Here is a 13,123-nt window from a genome sequence, read left to right as displayed (position 1 = left end):
GAAGAAAGAATTTGTCCTGCAACAAACAGGAGAACTATGGGACAGTGTTTACCACTGGAGGTCCAGTTACAGACCCTTAAAAAACAAGTTTTTCTTCCTAATTTATCTTTTACAAGCATGAGATACTGATAAGAGTAAACTAGAAGTTCTGTGTGTGACCTGGGGTTTAAATTAGATAAGCCCATGCTTCATTTGGAAGCTCTGAATCTTAAAACAAAATTAGTTTATACGAGCTTTTTTAGTGAATCAATTTTACTGCCATAATGAACACAAATAAGGGCTTGGGTTACTCTTGGTGATTCTAAGTAGAAAAAGCACTCTGCAGTTTGGAGAAAAGAATTTTCTTTGTACTGATATCTATACACTGGGTAACATGTGCACTTAACTCTCCTTTCCTGGGTATTGATAAACACAGGGTTAAGTTAAAATCATATATGTTTGTAAAAATGCATTGTAACCATTTGCAGTTTTAGTTTGGCCCATATGTGCCATGTATAACACTGTACATGACACTGGTTCCCTACCAACATAAATGCTAATGCACAGAAAGGAAAGATGAGGAAAACTGAGTCTGGGGCAATCTCCTCAGAGCATGATGTTGCTGATATGCTGGAGCAGCTACCTAAAAAGTAGGCTTGTCTTTCATCCTGCTAAGAACTTTCTCAGAATTGACAAAATTGTCTATGCTTTGAAGTCTCTGCTGAAAGATGGGCTAAACCCAGAAGAAATAAATAGAAGTTTCTGCCTTCCACAGAGTTATGTTTTATTTATAAATTACATTAAAGTTAGAGAGTGATTGTCATGGACACCCGCGCAGGGACTGGAAAGGAACATTTGTGAGAAAAGAGTTGACAATCTCCTCCAGTTAACCCATGGGATTCTTCAGTGCTCAGTGTCCTGCATCTTTAAATGTGCTTTAAGGTAAACATTCATTAGCTGCACTTCTAAAAACATGATTGCCCTTGTTACAGCTATGGCTTGTTTAGATGCTGTGTACATTATACACCCATCTTTGAAGTTAATTCAAGTAAATGTAAATATTTCAAACAACTTCCAGCATCAAGATTGCTGCAGCCCTCAAAGCACACTTTGTTCCCTGATTATTAAGACCAGGTCTTTTTGAGCCCCATCAGTTCCAGAATTGGCATTACTGGGCACCAAACAGCGCTGTTCAAAGCTCTGTGCCTCTATCACAGACCTGGATAAGGGTGCCTGTACTTCCATGCCAGCCACTGCAACTCCCTCAGCTTCAGCCTCTCATGTGCTGCCCCTGAAGATAAAATAAGCCATGGTGAAGGAAAAGTTTAAGCAGATCTTACTAACAGATTTGACTGAGACCAAAATTAGAAAAATAGTAGTGACATTAATGAAAATAGAGGTGTTAATTTAAGGTTGGAAAGTAAGACTGGTCCCTCTTCAAACACCTGAAAGTATAACCCTTGATTCTGTATGTGGAGTCTACTACAAATTTATTAGAAACGTACACAGATCACACTTAACTTTGTCATCTGTATGATCTTTGGAGGCAGGTATAAAAGCATGTCTCCTACTAAAATTATACAGATTGACATTTTCAGATCTCCTTGCACAGAGTTGCAGAAAAATCAGCCTTCTTCACTATAGAGGAAAAAATGGTATCACCAACTGAGGTAATTGAAAACAGAAAAAGAAGATTGCTTTTGTTGGGTGACTGCTGCCACAAACCTTCCACAATTCTTTCCATCTATAGGAATTGAATGGAATGTAGTACAGTCTAGAAGGGGTCTTTAATTGATTAACAGCCACTGAGTTTCTTGAAGAAATAGCACAAATCACTAAAGTAAACATGAATAGATGTGATTCAGTTGCTATCCTAACATTTACCCCAGGATTTCATTTTGAAAGACAGGATAACTCATAACTAATGATTTCATTTTTTCATAACAAATATTAAATCTTGAATCACTCATACCACCTCTTACATATTATACATATTATAAAGAAATCAAAAACATGTCAAAATGAAAAAAGGATGTTTTGCGAGGCTTTAAAGAAGGACTTTGATTTATGTTTCTAGATATTTACTAATTTCTGAGAGCTACCATTTTTATAGGGTGTTTAGAGCAGGTGATCTGCTCTAAGGCCATATATGCCTTTGAGAGTACAGAATGTCAGAGACCCATCAGTATTCAAAGCACAGGAGGAATACTAAATCTTATGATACTGGCTATTATTTCTACTTCCACACTAGGCCATACACATTGAATCCACATGGGAAATCCTCTTTTAAATCATTCTTAGCCTTCTCTTAACACACAGACCATGATGGCCCCACAACTGAGTTCTGAACAATTTCCAGACTGTTTTGGGAACCAGCATCACCTTTTTAGCACAACAGCTAAAATTTCTACTTGGGACATCCAAGCAAGACAAGCACTCTCCTGTTCTCAGTCTCTCCTCCTCCAGTTATGTCTTGACTAATTAGTAATTCCTTCATAGGTTAGGAAAAGCATTAAATTATTACCCAGGAATTTAAACTTTTAATGTACACTTGTACATGGTATGCAGTTATAGTCTTTCTCATTATTAGTGAAGCACATGCTGTGTAGTGGATTATATTTTCCCATCAAAAATTGCATCTTAAATCATGCCACAATATGGTCTCTTGGACAACTCAGGAGTATTGCAATTTCTATTTTACAATTCTTATCTAATGATTGCATAAGTTTTGACTTTTCATCTCTTTCAGTCTTTAAATCTTTCCCCTTTACTAGGGCTCCTTTTTAATATATTGCAAATGAAAAGTGCCACCCAACACATACGGAATTCTTCTACCATACATTAATTACAGAAAGAGCAGGGAACAAATGAAGTATTCCAAGTGCCTGCTGGGAGGCATCTAACACAAAATGCAGCATTTCCTGCTACTGCCCCAAACCAAACTGAAGACTGGGTGAGTGCCCTTTAATATTTCATTCTCAAGCTTGGAGTGTATTCTCTAGGTGCCCAGTTTCCATGGCAGAAAGTGAGACTCCATTCCCAGCAGCTATTCCACAGGTTCTGACTGGTTTTGTGTCTCTTCTTTCCTTCTGAAGGACTTATATTCCATGCACCACCCACACATGACTGGGCAACAGTCACAGGCACAAATTTAGATTTGTATCTGAACAGCCTCAGAGCCTGCAAATCTGGGAACATATTTTGGCTCAGGATGGTCAGATGATCACGTTAAAGACCCAGACTTCTTTCTCTCTTTACAGAGGAAGAAGTATACAGTGCAGGGAGAAGCTGTGCATTACAGAACTGATAAACATGCATTAATTGCCAGACACTGTACACACAGGAAATTTTCATCCTCACCATGGGGCTAATGGGCACACAGATCTTGCTGCTTGGGTCATAAAACAATGGGTTTTTTTCATGTTGAACTCTGAACAATTTTCTTTGGTTCATTGCAATTCAATGATATTCTCTTCATGTTGGACAACAGGAATCAACCTGCCAGCCCTGCCACCAAAAGGGAAGAACAACTGCTTGACCTATTTATAAACAGCTGCTTGTTCCAAATGCTGAGGTTGCTGGTGGGATCAGGTGCTGGTCATGGGGCTGAATGCCTTGCTGGGTGAAGTGACATGCAGGAAAATCTGTGCCATCTTCCCACCCAAACCCTGAGAGGCGCAAAGACAGCCAAGATGTCACCTCTGTGCCACTCCACGGTGACAAAGACCACACTGTACTGTCCCCATGAAGCCACAGATAGCAACCCCAACTGGACATCACTCAAAAAGTCAACTGAAAACTCCGCATTTAACTATCCTGTGATGTCTGTGTGCCTCAGTGTGTTCACATCAATAGAGTTCCAAGACAAAATAAAGAAGAGTATTAAAACCTGGGCTTCAGGACTGAAGACACCACTGCTGTTGAACTGTTTTGTGGCTGGAGCCCCTTTAGTCACTTGTAAGTTCCAGATGAAGGGAGTGGGATGCTGAGATTACCTATCTAATCTGTTTAAAGGTTTTTCATATAAAATTTCAATCTTTGACAAATATTCAATAGTCCTTGAGCTATTTAATAAAAAATGTTTCAAAACAGATGGTGAGTGACATAACACAATGAGTGGAATCCATCGAAAAAAACCAGCATTCTTCAACACTAATCATTGAAATCTCTTTACTACGAACACTGTTTCATCAATCTAAAAAATGTAACAGAACAGAGTTCTGCTGTCACTTGGAAGTTTATAAATGCAGGAAACAAAGAAACCTGAAGTGGTAACTTCCAGAAGACGTAGAGAAGACTTTTACCCAGGCTTTGCATTATAATAAACTGTCTATGATATTATGCAAAAAGAATCCTTTTGAAACAGCACACTGGAAGCAGTGGCTGTCAAGAACTGTAAGTGATAACTCACCCCTCTACTACTGCTACCTAACAGGCGAGAAATTGGATATTAAATGTGGTCAGCTAGCTTCACTATCCCAGCAGTATTTCTTTTGTCAAAATGATCTGATAACAGTGAAGATTCATACTTTAAGCTAAGTTGGGTGCTTCATCTCTCAGCAAATTCAGTGCAGAATGACAGATTCTGCTGAAGGAGGATTTGAGGGACCAAAGCTATGAGCCTCTCTCTCTGTGGACTCAGTATGGAGCTTAGTTTCACTGTAATAGCCATGTATATTGGAAATTGTCAGTCAGACCTTTCCTCCACATCCACAAAAACTAAAATCACACATTTCTGATTGGAGAGACAAAAGATCCCAACTAAGGTTAGCATTTCTTCCACGCACTATGAGCATATTAGATAGGCCTAATGTATCATCCTGAAGTTTGTGAAATAGGGAAGCATATCAGACTATTATACATGCATTAACACCTACAGATGTGTAAAAATACCTTTTTAAAATACTTTCATTTGTCAGATTTTCAATAAACAAAGTATTTCATTTAACACAACGGAATTTACATTATGGCTTCCTTTTATGTTTAGTCTCTGAACCACAAATAAAATTTCAGGCAGCTGCTTGGTCTGCCCAGTAGATTCCCAACCTCCCTTAATTCACTGGTTCTAAGATTTCTTCCTTCTTAGTTTTTCTTTTATAATCCAGGATGCAATTACTTCTCAGCTGATACTGCAACTCTCTGAAGAGAGCAATCCCTCTTTGCAAGTCTGGCGGAGGCCAAAAATAGCTCTGTCAGCTTCTGACAGGCTGAACTTAGCCAAGTGAAATGTTTTAACATTTTATCAACTTAATGAACAGTCTTATTTATAATGTGGACAACTTTACTGTTATTATATGAAGACTGCTGAATAGGTTATGGAATGCATTTGTTTGGGGAAATCTGAAGATGTTAAGAAATAAAATGCAATTGTCTTATATACTATAAACAATTTAAAGATTAAATATTCTTTGCCCATTTGAAGTAAAGGAGCGGGTTAATGGTAACATCCATAACTATAAAAAGACCTGAAGAATTACAATGAAAAATAACTAACCTCCAAATCATGAAAATTTGCAATATGCAAAAATTACCATTACAAAATTCTATAACCAGTTTAAATATTATTGTTAATGTAACACTGGAAATAACTATGTAGACTAAATAGCTGCAGAAACCTTTAGTACTTAGAGTAGAGGGGAAAGGTTAAAAGTACAAAAGAAAAAGTCTAACAGAAAAAAAAAAAAAGTGGGTTAACAATTGCTTACCCTCTTTTCTGCTACCTCATCCTCTCCTGTAGACTCTTTGCCATCATGTTCATCTCTCAGGGTTGGCATATGCTTTTTGTGTGCTGGCTCTCTGTTTAAGGTTGTATATCCTATGTGTTCATAAATTGGATTAATTGTCATCTTGGAAATGTATTCAGCTGCCTTCGTTTCAATATAAAGAGTAATCAATCCATCTGTCACCAGGTCATGGATGGACTCAAAACGTTTCTCCCCAACAAAGTGTTTTCCATCGTAGTAGAGTCTGAAGTTTCTGGTTTGACTTCCAAATCTGCCTCAATGAAATGGGAAAGTTGTTTTTTTTAAAGAACAGTAAGCAGAATAAATAAGAGTAAGCAAGCCTTTGCAAACAATTAAAAACACTTTATCACTTAAAGCTGTGACTGTGCTCTGTGTCTGGTCCAGCCGAGCTGGGGAATTACTACTTAGCACAGATAGGAAGGAGAGATCAACAACAACTGCAGAAAGATAGCCAAAACAGTACTGTCCCAGAAGGAGCTGCTTGTTCTGGTATTCTTTTAGCCTTTTCATTATCTATGGAAAAACTGAAAAATTACTTCACACTCCTTATGGCTTTTTTTAGTGCTTCGCTACTTTATCACTGCAGTGAATTGGCTTGGCTGTGCTATGAGGAGCTCTCATAACAGAGCCCTCTATTAGAGCCGATCAATCCGCAGCTCTGATGCTATCTCAGAGCTCTGCTCCCCTGCTTGCTGCAGGAAGAGGCCATTCAAGGTTCAGCTGAGCTCCAGTGCCAACAATTACACTGAAGCAGAACTGCTGCCAGAACCCAAGCAGCACAGGACAAAATGGCACAAGGGCAAGCATTCTTTATTCCTGGCCAAAGGCCCAGGACTAACTCTTCAAGCTTTGTACAAAAGTCCTTCTGTGTTCTGCTTGTTAAGTCCCAAGCTTCAAGCAAATCTTTGTAATATACAGGATATATAACACGAAAGCTACCCAACACCAGCCATTCTCCATCAGGATGGAGCAGCATTTTGATACAGGCTCTTAGCAACCATAAGAATGCTCAATTTACCTGAACAGCAGCATATTTTTAAAAATTGCACTTAGAATCTGCAACCATTTTCTGCCTCAAAGCAGTCTAAACATGTGAAAACACACTAGTGTTTGCACTTGGCAACATTTCCTGTGGGGAAGATGGAGGCAAGAAGCTGCTTTCACAGCTCACTCCAGTGCTTTCTGTGGTCAGACAGCAGTGAGGGTATTTGCCCCCTTATGAGGTCAGATGTGCCAAATAAGTTTTAAGAACTAAATTTGAAAGGATGGATTGGTTTCACTTTACAATCAAATGCTTCATTGGAGATGTCAAGGAACACAGTAAATAATGATACTTTGCTGAAGTGGCTCCTCTGCTCAACAGGGCCTCGCCAAACAGGGGGAAGCATAATTTTAGACCCTGCCTCAGGTGAAATATTACATTCTTCTTGCCAATATAGACAAAAAATAGATGGTTCTAGAGTCTGTGTTTTTTTTTTTCTCTGTTCTACATCAAAATGCCAAGCCTTCCCATCACCCTTATCAATAGTTCTGACAGTGACTGCAACTTCAGACACTGCTACTTCTGCAAAACACTCAAACGTAAATGGAATCTGAATCCTGCTCAGTAAGGAAAGGGGACACAATGTGTAGGAACTATGTGGGCATTTTCCTGCAGATTAACTGGTACTTCCATGCATATTTTTATGTCATACAAACTAAAAGGTCATTGAATCAAACATGAGCAATTACAAAATGACAGAAAGAAATACATTTTTACCCAATGCTAATTTCATCAGAAGATGCAGTTCTGAGTAAATACAAGTCATACAGAAAGCAGAAAGATAATGTCCTAAGTTATAGCAGAAGGGGCAGATGTATTCAGACTTACTCCTCAGGACACCTTTATACTCAACACCGTGTATTGCAAACAAGCTTTGACCACAAGATGTCCTCTTCATGCACCCTTGACTGTCAGAGATGTCCACATGAGCCAAGAGTGCTCAGCACTTTGCAGTGCCAAAGCTAGCAACCTTCACTGTCATCTGCTCAGGTCAGTGGGAATAATGCACACTGAGCACACACAAGCACCTTGATGGCTCTCACTTCATCAGGAGAACCAAAGAAGTTTGAAGGTGAAGAATGATGGGCCTTAAATGACACATACATTAGAATTACTTATATTAAGAGATACAGGTGAACTGCTGCTCTCATCAGTAACATCTGTTCTGACTACTTAAAACAGAGTTTCAAGCAAGCTGGAGGTCACTTATTGCTCTTAGTTTTCTAGAAGAAAAATTATGACACTAATTTTATCAAGGAGGATAAGGCACAGAAAAGCATCACAAGACCTATTACTAAGTACACACAGTGTTTTGATTTTGGCAACATCCCTCAAAATCTAAAACCCATCTTGTCTGGTTCTGAAGTCCTGTTCTGAAGAACAAGATGACCAAATGCAGAAAAGAGACAGAACTTCTTAAAAAGTTAGTTTTCTTTCCCACAGGGTCAGAAGGTGCACCCTCCTACCCCAGGTGTGTTTTACTGAGCAGCCCCTGTACTGTAGATTTATTCAGACTGCTGCACATGGAGTGTGTCATTGATACTATAAGGAATAGAGTTTCCAAGAGATGAATTGTTTGCCTTTATCTAATTTCCCATTTGTTCCAAATCGATTTTTTTCCTTTATTCTTTTCTAATTGGATATGTTGTGGCGAAAGGTACTGGTTTTCAAATAGAATCCTACTAGTAATAAGGGAATAAACTCCCAAAATCTCCACAAATCAATGAAACACCAGCCTTTTACAAAGACTGTACTGTCAATAATGTGTCTCAGACTCCTGTTTTATTTCTTTCAAATTAATTTAAATTTTTCCTGACCACATAATGACACTACTTCTATCAAATTACAATATTCAGAAAAGCATACATGTTCAATTGAAAATTATTAATAAAGACTTAATCTTCAATCTTACTTAAAAGTATGGTTTAAATTTTTCCACTAGCAAGACTATTTCCTGATGTTTACTTTCTGTAGCATTCCTGCAGCCTAGTTAATTATGCATCACCGTGGCAACTAAGTAGAGCAAAGATTTGATATTTCAACTTCCTGATGCTCTCCTCCAAAGGCAAGTACTGGTACCAGCTGTTTTTTGTTTAATAAGTAGAAAGTGGGACACAGATAAAGTATGTTCTCTTTTGGTTTATACAGGGGAACATCAGATGTTTTTCCAAGAAAAAGAATTAGACCTCTGACATGTCAAACAGTCTCATTGTGTCCACTGTGCATTTGTTTGCAAGCAGCAGGACTACAGATAAAAGAACTTTTTTTATTCCAAGTTGTCTGAAATCACTGTCTAGTTCCTTTGGTTGCCAGTGGGGCAGAGTAGATAACGTGGGAAAATGTATTAAACAGTAGAGCAAATGTGGCTGGTAATAAAGGATAATAAAGGACTGAGGAGCTGAATTGGGTATCATGCCATGAGAGACAGGCCTCAGAATCAGCCACCTACCTGTATGCAGCATTCAGTACAGAAACAAAAGGAAAAAGGGAACGATTGAGAGCACAGATACATTCTCTTACCATCTGAGAGGATGAATTTTATAGTCCACATACAGAATTGTACAGTAGCTATTCACCACTTTCACAGGCTATTTTATGAAGAGAAGAATTTCTAGACACAGACCTTGTTTAGAGTGCATAATTGCAATCAAATGACAAATTAATACCCCTCAGGACTACTCATGTTCTCCTTCATTTCAAACAACTTCATACACTGACCTGGGAAAACTTAAGACTGAGCCTAAAGGTCACTTGGACTTAATCTTCCCTTGGAGAAAGAGTCTTAATGTGCTTTGCAGCCAGAAGGTAAAAGTCTTTCTTAAAATTAGGGGCCAGAATTTCACTTCTATTTTCTGAAAACTCTGAACCAACACTTATGAGTAGACTCTTGACACTCCATAAAAAGCCACAGGAATATAAGGAATCTTGCCATCACAAATGTCTCTTAATCATGCTGTGTTCTTGGGTGAAAACAAATTATTCCATAGATTCTTTTTTGGCCCATTTCCTTGTCAAAGAAAGACAAGCCTTGCATGCAGCCAAAACCTCTTCTACACAATTATCCCTGAAGGTCTCCAGCTCCTGAAAGAAGCTATTTGTTTTTTTTTAATATTCATTGGCAACAACATTTCTGATGATGGCCAGGGAACTGCAAAATTGCCAAGTTCCCAGAATACCTGCCTGAAAAATAACATAGTTTTCAAAACCTGAGCAGTATTTTACAAGAACACAATAAGTATAAATGCAGCCAAATACATTAGGGATTGATACAAATGGAGACAAAAAAATCCTTGCTGACATGGCTGGGAAGGGTGGCAGAGTACAGTCACTATGGATACTTTTCCAGAGCCATTTGGAAGGGCAGTACTGGCTAGCTGACTGTTGCTTGATGAACATTAATTTAGTGTAAAGTTATCCCTAAAACCTGGTAACACCCGTGCTGAATGCATGATACTCGAGTTCATCATCCTTACAAAGAGAAAAGAGATCTTAGACCTGCTACTGCAACGTGCCCATCCCCTGCCAATGCAGACACAACCTTGCACTCCCTCTGTCTAACCTGGATCAAACAAAAAAAGCTCAGAGCCTGTAGGGTATCACTGGTAACAGCTCCCCAGCAGTCTGTCTCAACTGAGGCTGAAGACATCAGTGCCCAAACTTCCTTGTCAAATCTGGAAAACAATTCTGCATAAATGGCATGCCAACAGCAGGCAGGGAGGACCAGAGCAGCGGCACTTCCCTGTGGATCATAAGCACTGTCAGGGACAAAACAACTGCTCTAGGGCATCAGCAGCAGACAACAGTTGCTGAAAGCAGTGAATAAGAAGTGTTATCAGTACCTGTAACACAGCATTTCACAAATAAATCTAACAAAATTAGAAAAGAATTCCTTTGCTTCAATGTATTATTTTACCATCAACAGCTGATTTTCACCATCTTAAAATTTTGAAAATATGTCCGCTGATCAAGTGCTATGGTATGCTAGTAACGCGCAGTAAGACCATTTAATACTTAAGGTAAATGTTAGTGTTCTTGATCAGTGGTAAGCATTTGAAAATAATCTGTTTGGTTTGAACAGATGCATGACCTCTTCTTACTACTGTGCCTGTATGCCTTATTCTATTTAATCTTATATAAATTGCTGGGATTGATTTGATGATTGAATCAGAATCAATACCAATGTTTTGGGCACTGTTTTACTGCCTTTTCTACCTGGTGAAAGTTTCATGCTTCCTGGGAATAGACTCACTGTGGTTAGTGGTTAAGACACATTTGAATTCTACGTGCACACAGGAATGTATCAAAAGCCCAGTACCTTCTCTGTACATGAGAGCAATATTTGGAGACCTATGCCAGCTTGCCTGGATAAAGATCATATGGAAATGTTACTTGCAGGAAAGTTACTTTCATGGTTTCCTAATTCATAAATAAGGCTTACAAAAATTTTTTAAGAAATGTTCTTCAAGAGTTAATTTTACCATGTGGCTTCATGCTACAGAGAGCTTTCATATTACTTTAAAATAGAACTGTGTTTCAATCCATCTAAATTAAGGTATCAACCCTACCACTGTCTGCTCAGCAAACTTCCAAATGTGCATGCAAACTTTACTCAATGTAAAATGTTTTCATTTTAGGTCATATATGACATTGTTTTTCTGGTATATTTTGAAGTAGAACAACACCCGCAATGTAGCAGGAATTCTACTGCAATTGTGTACTATGGAGAGAAAACTGCCACAGCATAATGCTCAAACGTTCATTTTTGTTTCACTTAGCTTTTCCTACAAGGCCATAAGTTCATAGAGACCAAGAATGGCTGGAAATGCACCTTTAAATGTTGTCCAGTCCAATCCCCCTGCAATAAACAGTGACATCTTAACTAGACCAGAATGCTCAGAACCCCATCCAATGAATTTTCTCAGGGATGGAACATCTGCCACTTCTCTGGGCAACCTGTTCCAGTTTTCACCACCCTCATCATAAAAAAAAATTTTTTGTATCTACTCAAAATCAACCCTCCTTTAGTTCAAAAATTACTCATGACTGTCACATTTCTCTTTTTCCTCTCTAGACTTTCTCACACTAAAAGCAACTTGCTCTTAATTTATCCTTCTAAAACAATGTGGACATGTTAATTCAGTATATCAAGGAAACCAGAGTGGAAGACATCTAGTGAAAACCCAGAGAAATGTTCTTATTGTAAAATAGCTTTGCAAGTCCAGAAAAGGTTTTTGAAGAGCAGAGTGGAACAGCATTGTTTTTGCTGTGGTTCCTGTTTGTTTGGGATTTTTCCTAAGGTACACAGCAGGTTGTTTTTCAGGGTCTCAAGAAAACCCAAATTCACTTAGATTTAAAAAAAACCAAAAAAACTACAGTAAGATTTCTGTTCCACAGAGATTTCGTCACATCTGATTTGCCTTAAGCCACTGCTAATTCTATTTAATCTTATATAAAGCTTACAATACAGGCTTACTTAACTTACTTAAAGGTATTACAGAATTTGCTATTCACTTAACTTGTTTTCTCAGTGTATTCTACCTCTAATCTTCTGGTACTCAGTCATCCCTTCTTTGCAAACAGTGAGATTCACCAATATACTCATCCTGCTGTCTAAATGGTTTTTCCTCAAAGCTGTCTTCCTTAACAATAAACAAGCATAATAACACAAAATGAAATAATTCCTGCATAAATAACATGCATTGTTAGAATTCTTGGGGCTACTAACAGTTCATCAATGAAGATTAATAGTTTTTTTACTATTATATTCTGCTTTTCTAGAATACAATTTCTTCTTTCATCCAAGTGCAGCAATAAATGGGGCAGATGTCAATTTATTACTGAAACTGTTAGAGTTCATTTATCTTAAGATACAAAAGAAAAAAAATTAGCTTGATTTTCCTTCTAGCACCTATCAAATCAGGAAGAACCATACTCAGCTGAGCTTCACCAAGTATAAAGGAGGGAGAAGGAAAAGGAAAAGTGGGCCAGATAACACTTATTGGTGTCAGTTCTTTTGGTGTTTGAATAATGAATAAATGTTGAGATGAAAACAATTATGACATTAAACAACAATATAAGGTTGTTGTGTGTTATCTTGAAAACACATCTATAAAGCACCCATAGTATCTATGAAGTACAGGAATAAAGGTGTTTCTCCAATTACAAAAATTTCTAAATATGAATTCCAAAAATATCCAAAATAAGAGGCCAATCAAAAGGGCCAACTTGCAGATAGATTTCTACCTAGCATTTTCTAAAAGCAGTAGAGAAAAAGAGGCATTCAAGTAGAACTTGCAGAAGACTAAAAAGATACATATGCTTTGACAGGGGAGGAGAGCATTATTGTACTTGCATACAC

General features: G+C 38.0%; 1 protein-coding gene across 5 annotated transcripts in view; it reads right to left on the bottom strand.

The window, feature by feature from the left end:
* Nucleotides 1-13,123, bottom strand: part of CHN1 (chimerin 1) — a 91,757-nt gene that overhangs the window by 40,915 nt on the left and 37,719 nt on the right. For all 5 annotated transcript variants that reach the window (XM_064719000.1, XM_064719001.1, XM_064719002.1 and 2 more), the window contains one exon: nt 5,685-5,973. In XM_064719000.1, the coding sequence (XP_064575070.1) occupies nt 5,685-5,973 (289 nt within the window). The remainder of the gene's footprint in view (nt 1-5,684; nt 5,974-13,123) is intronic.

Source organism: Zonotrichia leucophrys, chromosome 7, assembly GCF_028769735.1.
Source record: "Zonotrichia leucophrys gambelii isolate GWCS_2022_RI chromosome 7, RI_Zleu_2.0, whole genome shotgun sequence".
NCBI lineage: Eukaryota > Metazoa > Chordata > Aves > Passeriformes > Passerellidae > Zonotrichia > Zonotrichia leucophrys.
This window is presented reverse-complemented; position numbering and strand designations above follow the sequence as displayed.